The sequence below is a fragment of the Parus major genome, chromosome 28 (genome assembly GCF_001522545.3).
Source record: "Parus major isolate Abel chromosome 28, Parus_major1.1, whole genome shotgun sequence".
Taxonomy (NCBI): Eukaryota; Metazoa; Chordata; class Aves; order Passeriformes; family Paridae; genus Parus; species Parus major.
The window spans coordinates 814,159-831,273 of NC_031797.1; the positions used below are offsets into that span (position 1 = coordinate 814,159).

The 17,115-nt window shown below is 62.4% G+C and overlaps 3 protein-coding genes across 7 annotated transcripts in view; 1 reads left to right on the forward strand and 2 right to left on the reverse strand.

Annotated features, from left to right (window-relative positions):
* The window catches only part of TBXA2R (thromboxane A2 receptor), a 7,629-nt gene extending 1,518 nt beyond the window's left edge, over positions 1-6,111 (forward strand). For both annotated transcript variants that reach the window (XM_033520179.1, XM_015651550.3), the window contains exons 2-3: positions 4,311-5,220; positions 5,680-6,111. In XM_033520179.1, the coding sequence (XP_033376070.1) occupies positions 4,414-5,220; positions 5,680-5,931 (1,059 nt within the window). In that variant the 5' untranslated portion in view covers positions 4,311-4,413 and the 3' untranslated portion in view covers positions 5,932-6,111. The remainder of the gene's footprint in view (positions 1-4,310; positions 5,221-5,679) is intronic.
* Positions 6,112-6,211: 100 nt separating this feature from the next.
* Positions 6,212-8,973, reverse strand: GIPC3 (GIPC PDZ domain containing family member 3). 2 transcript variants are annotated; one of them, XM_015651549.3, is made up of 6 exons: positions 8,643-8,973; positions 8,007-8,192; positions 7,520-7,700; positions 7,030-7,145; positions 6,814-6,895; positions 6,212-6,615 (listed from the first exon to the last, which is right to left on the reverse strand). In XM_015651549.3, exons 1-6 carry the CDS (start codon positions 8,889-8,891, stop codon positions 6,464-6,466), a joined length of 966 nt encoding a protein of 321 aa, XP_015507035.1. In that variant the 5' UTR covers positions 8,892-8,973; the 3' UTR covers positions 6,212-6,463. The 2 variants fall into 2 exon arrangements, with proteins under 2 accessions (XP_015507035.1, XP_015507033.1); XM_015651547.3 differs by having other exon boundaries at positions 7,520-8,192.
* Positions 8,974-9,192: 219 nt separating this feature from the next.
* HMG20B (high mobility group 20B) lies at positions 9,193-16,440 on the reverse strand. 3 transcript variants are annotated; one of them, XM_033520213.1, is made up of 10 exons: positions 16,220-16,440; positions 15,576-15,636; positions 13,201-13,300; positions 12,745-12,948; positions 12,457-12,577; positions 12,301-12,353; positions 11,957-12,032; positions 11,576-11,791; positions 11,027-11,159; positions 9,193-10,347 (listed from the first exon to the last, which is right to left on the reverse strand). In XM_033520213.1, the coding sequence occupies exons 2-10, from the start codon at positions 15,611-15,613 to the stop codon at positions 10,335-10,337; spliced, it is 954 nt and encodes a 317-aa protein (XP_033376104.1). In that variant the 5' UTR covers positions 15,614-15,636; positions 16,220-16,440; the 3' UTR covers positions 9,193-10,334. The 3 variants fall into 3 exon arrangements, with proteins under 3 accessions (XP_033376104.1, XP_015507041.1, XP_015507039.1); XM_015651555.1 differs by having other exon boundaries at positions 16,200-16,221; XM_015651553.3 differs by lacking the exon at positions 16,220-16,440 and having other exon boundaries at positions 15,576-15,842.
* Positions 16,441-17,115: the final 675 nt, after the last annotated feature.

Consider the following 17,115-nt stretch of genomic DNA (forward strand, 5'->3'; position numbering starts at 1 on the left):
GAGCCGAGCCGAGCCGAGCCGAGCCGAGCCGGACCGAGCCGAGCCGGACTGAGCCGAGCCGAGCCGGGGAGGGCCCCGCCGGCAGCGAGGTAGGGCTCGGGTTTGCGCGGGGAGGAGGGCGCTGGAGGGGGGCGAGAGATACAGGGCCAAGAGGGGTGTGAAGGACAAAGAGCCCAGAAGACTGGGATGGACGGACAGAGAATGGGATGGGCGGGCAAACCGTAGGGTTGAGACGAACGGAGAGGCTGTGCGGGGCTCTTGGGTGCGGCGGTCGGGGCTCCAGGGGCTCCCAGGGCTCTCGGGGCGTTCGCGGCCGGCTCGGCCGCCGGGTTCGCACACAACCCTGAGGACTGAATGCGTTTCGGGGGAGGGGAAGCGGAGACCCCATAGTGGGGGACGGACACATGGTGTCCCCGCTTCCCCCGTCGTTTCTCTGTCCCCGGGACCGAGGGTCCGCGACGGGCAGATCTTCGACTTTCGGGGCTCCCCCGCCGGGATGGTTCCACCCTGCCCGCCCCCATGTGCCGCTGGCTCCTCTGGGAAGAGCCGGAGAAGGACCGGGAAAGGCTCAGGAAAGGGCCGGGAAAGGAAGGGTCTATTTCGGGCTGTCGGAGTGGGCGGCCCAGCAGCCTTGAAGCCCTCGAGGTGCCGCGATGCTGCGGGCGGGGGCAGCCGCGGGGCGGGGGGGGCGGGCCCGGTGCCCCAGGGCTGCCCAGCCCCAGCTTCTCACTCCAGGGCATCCGGGTTGATCCTCCAGCCACCGCCTGCCCAGCTCCTGGGCCCTGGAGTTTGGAATGGGGATGGTGCCAGTTGTTTCCCAGTCAGCGAGGTTGGGGACCTCTGCCCTGTGCCACCACAGGGATAAGCGAGGACAGTTACCATGCCTGGCAGGAACCATCCTGTGTGTCACTGCTTCCCAGGAATGTCCTCTGTCCTGAGTGTTCTAGGGATGTCCCTGCTGTAGGCCAGGCCAACTTCTTCAGGAGCAGGTCCTTGTGATGGTTGTGGGCCCAGGGAGGAACACTCATGCCAAGTCCTCATCCCCATGGCCTTTCCTGTCTCAGCTGATGACCTCGACTTGATTTGATACCCCAGAGCCCCAGCCTAGAGGGAGGTGGCAGCAGGACCACATCCATCCCCAACATGTGACACAGTGTCTCTGAGAGCACCTGCACCAGAGGCATCAGGCTGTGGAGACAGAAGGGATCATGCAGAGAAAGTCATTGTCCTGGAGAGGTCCAGCAAGCAGAGACTGGCCACAGAAGGGAGAAGTGCAAATGCCCTGCAGCATCTTCTGCATGGCTGCACCCTGGCTAAGCATCGCATCCAGTGGCAGACCCCAGGCCGAGGGTACACCTGGGGGGTTTGGGAGTCCCTTTGCAGGTATGTGATGCCTCTCCCCTTCCAACCCCCACCTCGGCCTGATCTTGCAAGCCCTGTCCAGGCCCCATGCCCAATCCTGCCTGGGGAAGTCTGGGGAAACAACAAGCTGGGGCAGAAGCTGATAAGGAGCAGCCTCCCACACTCCCCATCTGCCTTTCCCTCACTCCCCTCGGATGTGGCCAGGGCAGGAAGCAGTGCCCAGCAGAGGTAGGGCAGCCTTGGTGCATCTGCAGCAGGACCCAAACCTGCCAGAAGCCCCATTAGTGCCTGCATCAACCCCCAACACCCCACTACCAGTGCCTCACAGCCTCCAGCAGAACATTTCAGAGCTAGCTCCTCTCCTTTAGGATTTTACCCCAGCACCCCTTGCCAAACCCTTGCTCCCATGGCATGTCCATTTTGCTGGGTCCAGAACCCCAAACCCGAGCACAGGGGGCCAGTGGGGACAGTCCCTGGGCTCAGAATTTCTGTTCTGCAGGACCTGCTGTCCCCACATGCATCCTCCTGCAGAGGCTGGCCTTGATGGGGGGGAAATGGCAAGTGGGGACCCTCCGCCCCCACATGAACCTCTTCCTAGAGGCACCCACTGGTGTGTTCTGGCACAGCAGGGGTTCTCTTTCTCTCCTGTGGCTGCAAAGTGGCCCCTTGTAAATATTTGATTCCCTCTAGGTGCTGTGCCCAGCTGAGGCAGTTCTGCACAGGGGGATCCCAGCTGCTCAGCCCCTGAGCCCAACTCAGAGCCCTCCAAGCCCCTGGGGTCCCTGTCCAGGCTGCAGTGGGCAGTGGATGAGGGTCCAGCTTGTGGTTGTGTCAAGGCAGGAGGTGAAGGGAGGGCAGGGAGGGGATGTAGGTAATGGTGGAATTTGGAGCTTCTGGGGCTGCTGCCTCCTTGTCTGGCCAAGGTACCACTGCAGGGAGGACTCCCCCTCCACTGGACACTGTAGGGAGGGGTCATGCCCTGCCACAGTGAGCCAGGGAGCAGCCAAGAGCATCCTGTGGCTGTGAATACCCAGGTAATAGGTACAGCAGGGCAGCATCACCCCATGGGCTCTTGAGCCCCAGTGAGCAGAGGGAGCACCCTGGGACAAGGGGAACATGTCTGGGGACAGCACCCTGAGTGTGGGCAGGTGCATGGCAAGGGACAGCTGGAGTGGGACTGGTGCACCAGGCACTTGCATGGTATCACTGTGCTGCAGGGGTGACTTTGTCACCTCTCAGAGGATGTGGGAAAGGCTGGTGACTCCTCAGGGTCTTAGAACATCATGCTGAGGCCTCACCACATGTCTGCAGGGCTGACGCCTCTGGGGCTGATGTAGTCCCTCAGGGACCAGTGAGAACAAACAGCAGCAAGTTTTCACTCTTGGCTCATGGAAAAAGCCAGGCCCACTCTCGCAGTGATTCACCACCATGCTTTGCCAGCCCCCCACACAAGGACAGATGGGGACGAGCCACCACCACCACCACCACCACCATCCCTGGCCCTGCTCCCCTGGGCTGCAGGTCCTGTCACAGGGCACGGGCAGGGCGCTGCTGCACTGGGTAGGTGCTGGCACCCTCGCCCCGTGTGTCGCCGGGATGAGGCCCAAGAGGATGTTGCAATGCCTGGCCCCATCCCAGCCTGGCCAGGCTGTGGGATCAGTGTGTGCCTCGCGTGTGTGCAGCAGCTCGCAGCCCTGTGGCTTCCCGTGCACCAGGGGTCAGAGAGGGGTTGGTGCTGAGGGGTGTCTGGGTGAGGGACACAGCATGGGGACCCAGAGCCAGGCCATTGATGGGTTGGCAGTGATCAGAGTTGGTGTGAGATTTAACTTGGGGACAGAAGCCAGGTGGCAGTGCCATCACCCTGCACAATGGAGGGACCCCACAGGGGGGGCTTTGCAGGGATGGCAGGTTGGGGTAAGGCATTCCACTACCACTAGGCATTCTACTGGGGCCATTGGGCTGAGGACCATGTCAGCTAGGAGGGTGAGCTGGGCCAAGTGAGGTGGCAGGAACATTCACAGCCTGGAGAAATGGGTCCCCGGAGGAGAGGAGGGGTCTGGTCTCTGCCAGGGTCTGTGTCCCCAGGTTGTCCAGTCCCCACTGTTGCCATGTCTCTGTCCTGGCCCACATCATCCCATTTGCAGCCTAGACTAACTTGCAATGGAGGGCCATGTAGGAGTTGGACTTGATGAGCCTTGTGGGTCCCTTCCAACTCAGATATCCCATTATTCTATGATTTCCAGATACTTCCCTGCCCAAGCAAGGCAGAGTGGCACTGACCAGGCTGTCCACAGCCATCCCTGTCTCAGCCACTGTCCTGCTGACAAACCCAGAGCTCCCACTGTGAGGGGAGCTGGGAGGGCAGAGCAGGTCTGTCACCCACACTGGCTGTGGTTTGGCAATGGTGCCAGGGTTGCAGCAGAGCTTCAAACCTGGGGTACCTCAAACATGGGGTACCTCACGTTTCCCCAGAACACTGGAGGAATGGAGCATCTTCACAATGGGCCAGGGGTTTACGCTCAGGGATAGGCAGAGCTTCAGGATCATGTCCTGGTGCAGCCACGCCGCCTGCATCCTTCAGAGTGTGATGGCCCAGGCGTCTCTGGCTGTGTCTCCCTGGGGCAGGAGGGAGCCAGGCTGTCAATGCTGAGTTTCCCCCAGCACCCTCTGCAGGGATTCGGCCTCATGGCTGCAGCACCACGTGGCTCATGGCTGGGGACAGTTAATGCCAGGAGCTGTGGGGCTGCAGCCCTTGGCACCCACTGCAGCTGTGCCTGGGGCCAGCATGAGCCAGGTCCTGCCCTGGTGCCCCCCTCCCTGGGCTGGGGTTCCACCATGGTGTCCCTCTCCACAGCCCCTGGAGGACTCTGTATCTGCAGGTTTAGGATGGATGATGGGTGGGCTTGGCAATGGAGAACAGCCTTAAATTCCCTCTGTTCCCCCTGCAGGGCAAGGCAGGACTGCTGCTGGCAGCAGCAGGGGACTCCAGCCATGGAGCAGAGCCAGGAGGGTGCCTGAAGCTGCTGGAAGGAGCAGGAGGGAGTGCAGGACATGGAGCCCCCGAACAGCAGCATGGCTGGGCAGGCAGACTCATGTTTTGGGGTTTTCAATGCCAGTGATGGCCGTGCCAGTGCACAGAACAGCATCGCCTCACCCTGGTTCTCCACGGCCTTTGGCCTCATCGGCCTCTGTTCCAACCTCTTTGCCCTCTGTGTCCTGGTCAGCTCTTCCCGCAAGCTCTCCAGCCAGGCCCGCTCCTCCTTCCTCATCTTCCTCTGTGGGCTGGTGGTCACAGACTTCATGGGACTGCTGGTGACAGCCTCGGTCATCATCCCCTACCACTTCACCAAGTTCTCCTGGGCTGAGGTGGACCCTGGCTGCCACCTCTGCAACTTCCTTGGATTCTCCATGGTCTTCTTTGGGCAGTGTCCGCTGCTGCTGGGGGCCACCATGGCTGGGGAGAGGTTCTTGGGCATCAACCGCCCCTTCTCCCGCTCCACCAGCCTCTCCAAGCGCCGTGCTTGGGCCATTGTGGGGCTGGTGTGGGGCTTCTCCTGCTTGCTGGGACTGCTGCCGGTGTTCGGGCTGGGCCGGTACACGCTGCAGTTCCCTGGCTCCTGGTGCTTCCTCACCCTCTTGCCCGACACAGGCGATGTTGTCTTCTGCCTGCTCTTTGCACTGCTGGGCATCCTCTCCGTGCTGCTCTCCTTCATCCTCAACACCGTCAGCGTGGTCACGCTCTGCCGCGTCTACCACGACCGCGAGTCAGTGAAGCGGCGCCGTGACAGCGAGGTGGAGATGATGGTGCAGCTCGTGGGCATCATGATTATTGCCACCATCTGCTGGATGCCTCTCCTGGTGAGGCCCCTGTCCTAGTGTGCCCCATCACCACTCCTCCAGGTCCCTCCTGGGCCTTCAATGTCCCCCCATTCCTCCTTGTGGGGGTCTCCATGTAACCTGTTCCTCCTTGTGGGGCCTCAGTCTTGGTGTGTTCCCCCCAGGTCCCTCCGTGTGCCTCCTGGGGCATAGTGTCCCACATCCTTGACAGCAGGGTCCCAGCTTTCACTGTGTCCCTTCCATGTCCTTATTAGTGAGGTTCCAGGTCTGGGGGTGTCCCCTTGATAAGGCCTTCCCTGCCAGTATCCCCCTGTCACATCTCTAGACCCTGAGCTGGCCCCTGGTGACAGGCAGAGCAGGTGCTCCCCAATGCCCCAAACTAGGTCAGGACTCCTCCAAGAGGCTCAGTGCCTCGATCTTCATCACTCCTGGAGCAGCTCATGGATCCTCCACTGACACTTTGCCTCCTTCTGCCCCCAGATCTTCATTGTCCAGATGGTCCTGCAGCACCTGCCTGGCCAGGCACAGGTGTTGCCCACGGACACACAGGAGATGCTGCTGATCTACATCCGCATGGTCACCTGGAACCAGATCCTGGACCCCTGGGTCTACATCCTGTTCCGCAGGGCTGTGCTGCAGCGTGTGTATCCCCGGCTGCACCCCCGGCCCTCCATCGTGTCCCTCACCCCCTCCCTGCCCCGCAAACTCACCGCTGGCTCCGTCCTGCAGTAGCAGCCCTGGGGACGGGCCCTGGGCAGGGGGACACGGCCATCCCCCCATCCCACCCCTGCAGTGGATCCTCATCACCTGCATCCAGGGGCCTCCCCCTCCTCAAGCCTGATACCCAAGGGGCTGTCAGGGGGCACAGGGCTGCTTCCCCCTCCCCGTCCCCAATAAAACACAGCTCGTGCAGCTCTTGGTGCCCACTGGGGGTGACAATCTTGAGGGGGGCCCAGGGAGGGTACCTGGGGGGAACTCACCCTGCTGACAATCAGAGCAACAGCCCTTCTCCTTCAATCTCTCCTTTAATGAGCCACAGCCACTGCCCACCACATTTGGGGGGGGTGTGCAAGGGGGATCCTCAGGAAGGTGCTTGGGTTGGGTCCCTTCTGCCCCCCAACCCAAGGGACAGATCTAGGTGCTGCTCAGGTGGGTGTGAGGGGCAGGATGGGAACCCCCACCAGCACCTCAGCCCCATATGGGGTGGGGATGAGGTGGGGACATGGGGAGGGGACAAAAGCGAGGGGCAACACCTGCCCCCCAGCTACTCCTTATTCCCCTTGGCGTGGCAGACGGCTGCCCACACCTCGGCCACAAACTCCTGGGGGAAGGCAAACTCTCCCAGCACCGAGTCCAGCCCTTGGGCAAGCTGGGCTACGCTGGGGCTGCCCTTGGCCGCCTCCACCATCGTCGAGGCTGTTGGGAGAAGAGGGAGATCAGGGCCAGTGTGAGGGGCTGGGACAGGAGCAGGGGAAGAGGCGGGGGCTGGGTCGGGAGGAGCTGCATCAGAGCAGGGGCAGGGGAAGGGGCAGGGTTGGGGTAGGGGTGAGGGTGAGGACAGGGGCAGCTCAGGGGTAGGGCAGCTCTGGGTCAGGGTCTAGGCCCCCTCCTCACCCAGCTCGCTGTCGCGGATGCCCATGTAACTCTCCAGCAGATCGTCCACTCGCCGGGCAGCTTCTTCCTCGGAGGGGCTGGGCTGGGGGCGAGGGGCACGGGGGGTGAGTGCCGGGCAGCACAGGGGGCACCCAGGGGCACAGGGATGCTTATCCCCACCCTGGCACAGTGTGAGCAGCCACAGGCTCGGGGTGGGGAGCTCGGGGTGGGCCTTACCTCCTCCTCCAGCACGGCCGGACCCTGTGTCCGCAGCCGCAGCGTTTCCTTCCCGCTGGCCACTACTCTGCCTTCGCCTGGGGATTTTCCTGTCCGTGTCCGCTGCCCGATCATGTCTGTGCCCAGGTTGGGGGATGAGGGCACAGGCAGGACCTGGCACCCCCCACCCGCCCAGAGGCACCGCAGGGTGAGCCGTGTGTGGGATGGGGGGACTGTGTCAGGAGCATCCGGGGGTGCCGGGTGGGGATGCTCGTGGTTATGGGGTGCTCACGGATGCTCGAGACAACGCACACAGAGCAAGGGGGTAAGGGGGTGCCCCAGGGCTGTGGGGTACACACACACATAGTGGGGGTGCAGAGGGGTGAACACATGGGGCAGAACCCTGGGAGGCACTTGGTCGCTGGGGCGGGGGTGGGGCTGCAGGGCCACAGGGAGCTGGGGATGATCCCAGGGTCCCCAGGGCGAGAGCAGGGGGACCTTCCCAACTCACCGAAGGCCTTTTTGGGCTGGACCAGGCGCAGGGTGAAGGGCTGAGCCCGCGGCAGCTCCCGCAGCATCCGGGCCACCTCGTAGTGCCGGCAGCCCACGATGGTGTGGTCGTTGATGGCCTCGATGCTGTCCCCCACACACACTGTCTGCAGCCGGTTGATGATGCTCCCCTCCTTGATCCTCTGGGGACCGGGTGGGACAGGCACACAGTGATGGCACAATGGGACAGTCAGACACAGCCCCCATCTCGACCCACACACAACCACCTCAGGGGTCCCATGCCCTTTGGTAGCCAGGTCAGGCAGGGAAGCTCTCCCAAACCTCCCCATGGCAGGGAAGACCCCCAGGGCCAGGGTGGAGCCAGGGAAGGGCTGAAGTGGGGAGTCAGGGAGGAGCCTGGTCCCAGGGAGGAGATGCACAGGGGATGTCACCTGCAGGGCCACAGTCCCCAGGGCTGTGCCAGCCCCAGCACGGTCCTGGGGGTTCACCTTGATGAAGGCGTAGCCGGCCCCGTTGTCTGTGATGGTGAGGCCAAGCGCGTCCTCTGTCTTGGTCACCTCCACCTCCTTGGTCTCGCCCCGGACGTGGGCGAAGATGAAATCCTCCAGGCCAATCTGTCCCCCCAGCAGCTTCTGCATGTCCACTTTGTGCGTGTTGAGCGTGCAGAAGAGGATCTGCCCCGAGGAACCCCGTCAGCAGGGACTGGGGATGCTCCAGTAGGGCAAGACGTGTCAGAGGAGCCACGGCCAGTTCAGGGGGATTCGGTCAGGTCTGGGCACTGCTAGAACAGAGGGGCCCAGGGACCCACAGCCTGCCTGGGGACCCTGCAATGCCCCATCCCTGTGCACCTTCCCACAGCTCCAGGCAGCTGGAATCAGCCAGGGAACTGGAAGCCACGGCTCCCTGCCACATATTGGGGGGGGAGGAAACTGAGGCACAGAGTCCCTAAGCCCTCCCCAGAGGAGCCAACGCAACCCTGAGCCCGTAACACTCTTCCAGAAAATTTTGGGGACTACATTTGCAAGCATCTGGGAACCTGTGGGAGCACAGACTACAGACAGTGCCACAGGGTGGGTGTCCCTGTCTGGGGCACAAAGACCCCTCCCCAGGCCACAGCCCCTCACCTCGGTGGGCGAAATGTCGAAGACCTCGGCGATTTTGGCGTAGAGCTCCTTGACGTTGGTGAAGCCCTCGATGCGCCCCGTGGGGCTGCCGTGGGCCAGCTGCGTGTGGAACACCAGCCTGGGGCGGCTGCGGGGAGCCCGGGGAGCTGCGGGGCCGGGCGGCTCGGGGGTCCCCGGCTCCTGCCCCACACCGTTCTCCATGGGGCCGCCCTCGGGGGGCCGCTGGCCGTGCCTGCCCGCCCGCTGCATCCCTGCGGCGCTGCTGAATTATGGATGGGGCTGGCTCCCCGCCGGCCGTAAGGTGATCCCCCCGCCCGGGAACCTGAGCCGGTGGCGCAGGTCACCCGCGAGGATCGGGTGAGCTCTGCCACGTAGGAAGAGCCCCGGCCAGGCTGGAGGTGGGAGAGCAGCCGGCCCAGAGCCAGCACCTCACATCCTCCCCAGCTGGGGATGCAGTGATGGGCTCAGGGTTGCCACCCGTGGATCCACCCCAGCAACCCCAGGATCAGCTCCAGAGCTTCCACTGAGCCCAAACACACAGGGACCAGAGTGGTTTTCTCCGACATTTATTTGCTCCCATCTCCATCCCCAGCCCAGGGGCACCAGGAGATGGCAAATGGCAGATGCACAGCGCAGGCCTGGCAAGCGAGGGAGGGGTGGGAACACCCCGGTCCCCATCAGACCCAGGGCCAGGGCCAGGCCCATGTAGTGCTAAGTAAGAAAATAAGACACTCTCTAATTACACAGTCTGAGATTAATGACAGGCAGTCCCAGGGACACCAGCCCCAACCCCGGCTGCCAGCACAGTGGTCCCACAAGAGCAAGGGGGCTCAGGCAAAAGGGGGCAGGAGGCAAAAGCCAGTGCAGCACACCCAGGATCCCTGCAAGCAGGAAGGGGTCGGTCACAGCTCCACTGCTACAGAGGTCCCCACCCCAGGACAAGGTGGGTCCCAGCTCCCTTCTTCCAGGGGTCCCCACCATGGGAAGAGGCCAGGCCCAGTTCTCCTGTGCTCCCTGCTCCAGGAGGGGGTCAGTTCCAGCTCCCCTCTGGCCTGAAGAATTTTATTGCTTTCAGAAGCTCGCTGCCTGGTCCCAGAGATGAAGGGGAAGGAGGGGAGCCAAGCACAGTGACAGGGGTAGGGGCTGAAGGCACCCATTAAATAAAAGCTGAGGCAGGCAGCAGGAAGGATTTGCCCTCAAGGCCTTGCTGGGATGGGACCAAGGGGCTCCTAAACTGGCCAGGGGGCAGGAGGCAGCACCAGGACCAAGGGGGTCCCAGTCACTCCTCAGTGTCCCCCATCCCCACAGCCCCGGTTCACCCTAAAGGGGTGTGTTCACTCCAGGCCTAAACCCACCAGTGCTGCCCCAGTCAGGCTTCAGGCAGCCCCTGGCTGGCAAGGCAGGGCTGGGGGGCCCAGGGGAGAGTCGGGGGTGCTCACACCAATGTTGACCCTCTCCCAGTGCTGTCCCAGCTGGGCTCTCAGCCTGGTCACCGCTTGTCCCCCGAAGCTCAAGGTCCCTGGGGCTGGTGCAGTCGTGGGTTGGGCAGTCCAGGCTGGGGGGTCCCAGCTGCAGGAAGGTGCGAGGGGCAGGGGGAGCAGCCAGACCCCCTGCAGAGACTGTCCCTTGAGTGAGCTCCAAGGGACAGGCCCAGGGTCCAGCCAGGCCTGGGGTCTGGAAGGACTGGTCCTCTCACAAGTGTTCACTGAGGAGGGAGAAAAGCACAGTTGAGTCACAGAATCCCACAACAGTTTGGACTGGAAGTGGTCCTAAAGTTCATCCAGCTCCTCCCTCTGCCATGGCAGGGACACCCCCCACCATCCCAGGCTGCTCCAAGCCCCGTCCAGCCTGGCCTTGGGCACTGCCAGGGATCCAGGGGCAGCCCCAGCTGCTCTGGGCACCCTGTGCCAGGGCCTGCCCACCCTCCCAGCCAACAATTCCTTCCCAATATCCCATCCAGCCCTGCCCTCTGGCACTGGGAGCCATTCCCTGTGTCCTGTCCCTCCAGGCCTTGTCCCCAGTCCCTCTCCAGCTCTCCTGGAGCCCCTTTAGGCCCTGCAAGGGGCTCGGAGCTCTCCCTGGAGCCTTCTCTTCTCCAGGTGAGCACCCCCAGCTCTCCCAGCCTGGCTCCAGAGCAGAGGGGCTCCAGCCCTTGGAGCAGCTCCGTGGCCTCCTCTGGACTGGCTCCAGCAGATCAGCATCTTTGGACATGGGGACACCTCCTGAATTCAGGAACTGGGCTTCCCTCTCCCACAGCTCCCTGGAGCAGCTGGATGCCCATCTCCATCCACACCTTCCCTGCTCAGCTCCTATCACCACCAGCTCAAGCTCAACTCTGTATCCCCATGTGGACACCTGTGCCACAGCCCCAGCCCTGCACTCACCTGGCAATCCGGGACAGGATCTCCTTGACACGCAGCACCAGGGGCTCGTGCTGCAGGGGGTTGCTCTCAATGGCACTGTGCAGTTTGGCCATGTAGAAGTCCAGGGTGCTCAGCGTGGGGGTCTCCCCAGTGCCTGTGAGGTGACAGCTCAGTGAGCGGGGCCAGCAGGTTCCCACTCAACCCTGTTCATGAGGTGGGAACTGCAGAAGGGACCCCAGCACCAGATGCCACCTCCTGCAGTGGCACAAGTCTAGGAACACAGGGATTTGGGCCAATCTGGGGTGCAGCTGTGAGTGTGGCTGCAGAGAAGGAGGGATGCCAGCCTGCCCTGTCTCAGGACAGAGAAGCCAGCTGGCTGTCACATCTCTGGAAAGCTTCCTGGAAAGCTCCTCAAGTGCTGCAGGATCCCACCCCAGCAGCAGATGAGCACCTACCACCACCCCACTGTCCCACAGTGCTCCCTGCATTGGCTGGGGGGACTCCTCAGCGCCCCTCTGCCCAAGTAGGAGTCCCAGCAGCTGGAGGACCCCATGGCTACCCCCAACTCACCGGGGATGGGGAGGGAGGCAAAGCTGGCAGTGAGGGCCTGCCGCACAGACTGGAGCTGCTGCTGCAGGGCCAGGGTCTGCCGCTCCTCCTGCGCCAGCTCCTGCTCCAGCTTCTCCTTGGCGCAGTTCATGCTCTCCGTGTGCTTCTGCAGGATGGCGTTCTGCTCCTCAAACTCCGTGTTCATCTTGCGCAGGCGCCGCAGCTCGGCCTCCCGGGCTGCCGGGACAGCATCGTGTCCGCAGGGACAGACCCTGCCCCCCTCATTCCAAACCCTGCCCCACACACGGCTCTTCCAAGCAGCTCTGTATCACCAACATCCAGGTTCCAGCCAGCACCTGGTCCCTCCATACAGGCACCAAGGACCCTCCACAGCCCTCCTACCCTTGTTTTGGTCCAAGAACTCCTCGGTGAAGATGGGCACATCAAAGGTAGAGAAAGTGTCGCTGCACTCGCCAGCCTGAGGGACAAGAGGGAGGGGTTGGGCAGGGCTGAGCCCACCAAGAGGGGACCCCAACACCTTGGCTGATGAGGGTACTGGGACAGGATGAGGACTGCCCCTGCCTGGCAAGTGGAGAGGGAGGATGGCTACGCTCTGCCTCCCAACCCTCCAGGAACCTGGGACTCACAGTCCCAGAATTCCCTCTGCCCACCCACATCTACAGCCAGCCCAGCAGTGCAACGTGCCTCAGTTTCCCCACATACAGACAGACCTGATAAGGCCTTACCTTGTGCGGGTGTCCGTTGAGTAGGGTGTTCACAGCCACCGTGCCCATGTCCTCTGCAGCAGAGGAAGGAGGTCACCCCAGGGGCCAGACTCATGTTCCCAAAAGGCTCTGGCATCACCTGGCTGGATTCTGGCAGCCATTGCTCCCACAACCCACCTTTTTTGATCTTTTTCTCCTGGATCTTCTCCGTGCACATTTTGTAGGCCTCTGACTGCTGATATTCCCGCAGCTCCTTCATGTACTGCTGCTTCTCCCGCTCAGCCTCGTCCAGGTACCGCTGTGGCACAGAGGTACCTCAGCCTGCCCAACCCAGGCTCCCAGGAGCTGCTGACCCCTCCCTGCCCCAGCTCCCCCTCCCCAGCACTGGGGACAGCAAGCTCAGGGGTTTGGGGAGAAGGCTCTGGAGCTGTCCAGCCTGGGGGGATCTTCCCTGGGGGCTAGTACCTGCTTTTCTGAGAGCTGCAGTTTGCTCCACTCTGCTCCCAACATCTTTGTGATCTCTGGGAAGGGCAGGTCAGGATGCTGCGTGCGGATCTGCTCGCGCCGCTCATTCAGGAAGCGCACGTAGCCCGTCACAGGGGCTTTGGGGCCATTGGGAAGGATCTTCTTCCTCTTCTTGCCCTTGGGCCAGCCCCTCTTCTTCACCGGCTGGCACCCATGGGGAAAGGACAGCCCATCAGGGATCAGAGCCATCACATCAGTGGGACACAGGAACAGCCCCCAGGCCCACCTGGGCCACACAGTCCTCAAGGAAAAGTCTGAGCCCTTCCTTGGCCCATGGCCACAGCCACATGTGGGCTGGTGCAGGGCAAGCAGAGGGACAGGGACAGCCCCAGGCCAGGCACCTTGGGCCCCACTCTTGGGGATCGTGTGAGAAGGGACACAGGCTCTGGGACTCACCTCCTCCTCCGGCTTCTCCCCGCCCACCCGCGCTGACTCTCCCTTCTCCTGTTTGATGGCCACCAGGAAGTTTCCATGCTGAGCCTTGCCCGTGGTATGTCTGCAGCCAGAGAGCACCATCAGAGAGGGCTGGGACACATGGGGGCCAACAGTGACACATCCCCCAGCAGTATGACCTCACACTCACCAGATTCCCCAAATCCCCTTACTCAAACGGACCCAAACGTTGCACTGGCCATGGAGCCCTTGTTCCCAAGAGGGGAGGATACATCAGAGTGATGGCACTGAAGCAGAGCCCAGCTTAGCAGGGCAGTCCTGCACACTAAAGCTGCCCTGAGGTCTGGTGGCAGACCTGGGACTCATCAGAGACATTTGGATGGGGATCAGCTCTTGGGATCAGGTAACATTGACAGTCACATCCCTGCCTGTCACCTTGGGACACACCTTGGTGGGGAGTCCCAAGGGATTCTGCAAGAGAGGAGGAGCCACAGGGGTTTGGATCCTGGTGCCAGGGACACCACCTGGAAGCATCACCCACACCCAAGGAACCTGGAGGCAGAGGGTGAGGGCAGGGCTCCAGCCACAACCATCCCAGCAGGTTTGTGCTGTCTGTGACACCTCCCTGACACCTCAAGCGGCTGCACCGTGGGGCCCAGCCCCACTCCCAGGTCACTGCCATGGCTTTATGGATCAGCAGCTGCTTCAGGCAGAGCCTCCCTGCCCCACTGAGCACCCGCAAGTCCCACTCTGGGTGAAAAGAGCTTCCATGTCCCACCACAGCATCACCCTGGGGCACCCCAAGCCCCCCTGGCACCTCCTCCAGTTGGCTCCATCCCTGTCCCATTCACACCCCTGGGTCCTCAAGGCAGCTCCTGCTCTGCTGGAAATGTCCTCACTACATCAGGGAAACCACAAAGGGCTCCCGAGTATCACCAAATGATGCTCGCTTGGGTTCCAACCAGATCTCCAGACTTGGGAACCAGCCCAGGGCCAAACACAAGCCCTGGCACACACATGTGCCAAAAGCCACAGTGATCTCAACCTGCTCAGGATGCACCTCAGAATTTTCCTTGTGTTTGCCACATCATGTACCTGGAGCAAACCCCAATCCCTGCAGAGACCCCAAGCTATTGTTATCCATTTACCCCAGACAAGCCATCCTTGTAGTTAATTTAGGAGGCCACTTCCCTGAGCCCACAGCAATGAGCTGCCACTACACTGGCCCTTGCAGATGAAGTGGGACAAGTCCCTCCACCAGGACCAGAGGCTAACCAGAGCCCTACACCCCCACACTCACAAAAAAACCCGACAGGAGGGTGTGAGACCACCTCTTCTCTCAGCTCCTGGGGTAAAAGAACCCTCTGAGGCTGTGCAGGGTCATGGCCAGCCTTTCGCTTTATCAGCTCCAAGAGCAATGTTCCCAGTGATGTCCACATCATCATCCTGTTCACCAGGAACACATCAACACCCTCCAGCACCAGACGGATCACCCTCCCCCCACGTGATCCAGATTCCTTGAATGCCTAAGGATGTTTTAAAATGTAAAGTTATCTCAGGCAAAATTCCGCCTCAGCCAGTTCACTCTGGCATCCACCTTCCTCCACCTCTGAGGCGCTTCCCCATCCACTAGCCCCCACACCAGGACAGCCAAGACCAACTTAGGACAGCACAAATCGTATGGGAATTCAGCCCTTGCTGGTTCTGATCTCCCAAGAAGCTTAGAATCACAGAATCCTGAAATAGCCAGAGCTGGAAGAGACCCTCAGGGATGATCAGTGCAGCCCCTGACCCTGCCCAGACCCCCCAACAAGCCCACCCTGAGCATCCCTGAGAGCGCTGTCCAAACGCTCCTGGAGCTCTGGCAGCCTTGGGGCCGGGCCCATTCCCTGGGGAGCCTGGGCAGTGCCAGCAGCCTCGGGGGGAAGAACCTTGCCCTGAGATCCATCCCAAGCCCTGGCACAGCTCCAGCCCTTCCTGGGCTCCTGTCCCTGTCCCAGAGCAGAGCTCAGCCCCTGCCCCTCCGCCTCCCCTCGGGAGGAGCTGCAGCCCCCGAGGAGCCTCCCCTCAGTCTCCTCTGCTCCAGCTGAACGAGCCAAGTGCCCTCAGCTGCTCCTCAGAGCCTTCCCCAGCTCCGTGTCCCTCCTCTGGACACTCTCCAACAGCTTTGGATCCTCCTCATCTTGTGGTGCCCCAAGTGCCCCCAGCACTGGAGGTGAGGCTGCCCCAGTGCAGAGCAGAGCGGGACAATCCCTTCCCAGCACACACAGACCACCCCCAAGGCATAGAAAGGGGGTGAGTTTCTGCCGCTTTTTCACCAGGGGCACTGACACAGAACAGGGCAGCTGGAGGACGCTGTGGCAGGTGGTGGCACTTACAGCAGGGCGGCAGGCGGCTGCTTGGTGCTGTGGGCCATGGGCAGGGGTCTCGGTCAGCACCCTGCGGACAGAGCACAGCTGGCACTGCCATCGGGCCGGTGGTGCCCACCGGGGTCCCCCTGCCGGAACCCCCCCTCGGAGGTCTCCCTCTCGTGGGGAAATCACAGGACCCCTCCCCGAACGGCATCTTCTCGCCAACCAGCCCCTTACTGGCCCTTCCACGTCCCCCAGCTCCCAGGAACCCGGAACAAGCTCCCGCCCGCTCCTATTGATCCACCCCATCCCTGGAGGAGCCATCGCAGCCCCCACGGGCTTATCCGCCTGGCCCCCCTCCCACCCGCCATCTCCAGCGTCCCCGAGCCCTCCCCTGCAGAAACCTCCCTCCACCAAGACCCATCGCAGCCCCAACAGGTTCGTCCCCACAACGCTCCGCGCCCCCTCACCAGCCCTCCCCGTCTCGCCCTCCCTCCTGAGGAGCCCCAATGGGTTCGCCCTCATAATCCGCCCTCCACCCGCGATTCCCCGGTCCCCCCAGGAACCCCGACAGGAACGCGCCCCCCCACAGGATCTCCCCACAGGATTCCCCCCCACAGGATCCCCCCCGACAGGATCCCCCGTCCGGACCCGCCGCCGCCGCAGCTCACCTGACCACGCCCCTCTATTATTATGCAAACGAGGCTCCCGCCGCACGGCCCCCGATTGGCCGCTCAGGGCCGACTCGTTGAGCGCAGTCCCACGCGGATTGGCTGGATCTGATGACGTCAGATGGAAGCGGCGGAAAGGGGGGCGCGGCTGGCAGACGCGGCACGCGCGCGCGGCTAGCGGCTCGACCAATCAGCAGCCAGCGTGGGGACGAGGAATTGTGGACAGGGCAGAGCCTTAAAGGGGCAGCGACAAAGAGTTGGGACGCATGTGCAGTGACCCTCTGTGGTCAGCGCCTTAAAGGGGCAACGTCATGGCGGCGCCCCTTCGCCGCCGCCCCATTCCGGTGACTCCCGTCTTCCCATCGCTCCCAGTAACCTCCAGTGCCCACTTCAGGGCTGATCCACTGATTCTGCTACCCTCCCCCACCGCTCCCAGCAGCCCCAGTACCCACCCAGCAGGACGTACCCATGACACCAGGATTTATCCCACGGTCCCAGTGACCCCAGTACTCCCCCAACACTGCTTCCTGTCACCCCAGTACAGCCCATACTGGTCCCAGTGACTCCATTAAATACAAAAGGGGAAATCCCCCACGACCTCCAGTCTGCTCCCAGTGTCTCCAGTATTGACAGCTGGAGATCTGCATGATGCCTGTAGTCACCACAGTGCCAGTGACCCTAGTACTCCTCTCTAGAGGGTCTCAGTGCCCCCAGTACTGCTCATACCGGTCCCAGTCACACCAGTACCTACTCAAAAGGAGCTCCCCGTTGCCCGGGTAAGCCCACACTACTGCCAGTGACACCAGTATTCACCCAAGAGGTGTCCCACAACTCCAGTAGCCACCCTAGAGTCCCAGTGAGCCCAGTACCCACACTGTCCCCAGCCACCAGATACA

Excerpts from the sequence above, each read along its gene's own strand:
- GIPC3 (XM_015651547.3), bottom strand. The coding sequence starts at position 8,891 with ATGCAGCGGGCGGGCAGGCACGGCCAGCGGCCCCCCGAGGGCGGCCCC. Across the intron at positions 7,146-7,519 it reads CCAGCCCAAAAAGGCCTTCG|ACATGATCGGGCAGCGGACA; the intron begins GTGAGTTGGGAA and ends ACCTGGGCACAG. Across the intron at positions 6,616-6,813 it reads CATCCGCGACAGCGAGCTGG|CCTCGACGATGGTGGAGGCG; the intron begins GTGAGGAGGGGG and ends TTCTCCCAACAG.
- HMG20B (XM_033520213.1), bottom strand. The coding sequence starts at position 15,613 with ATGGCCCACAGCACCAAGCAGCCGCCTGCCGCCCTGCT. Across the intron at positions 12,949-13,200 it reads GGGAGAAGCCGGAGGAGGAG|CCGGTGAAGAAGAGGGGCTG; the intron begins GTGAGTCCCAGA and ends CATGGGTGCCAG. Across the intron at positions 12,033-12,300 it reads TCAACGGACACCCGCACAAG|GCTGGCGAGTGCAGCGACAC; the intron begins GTAAGGCCTTAT and ends CTTGTCCCTCAG.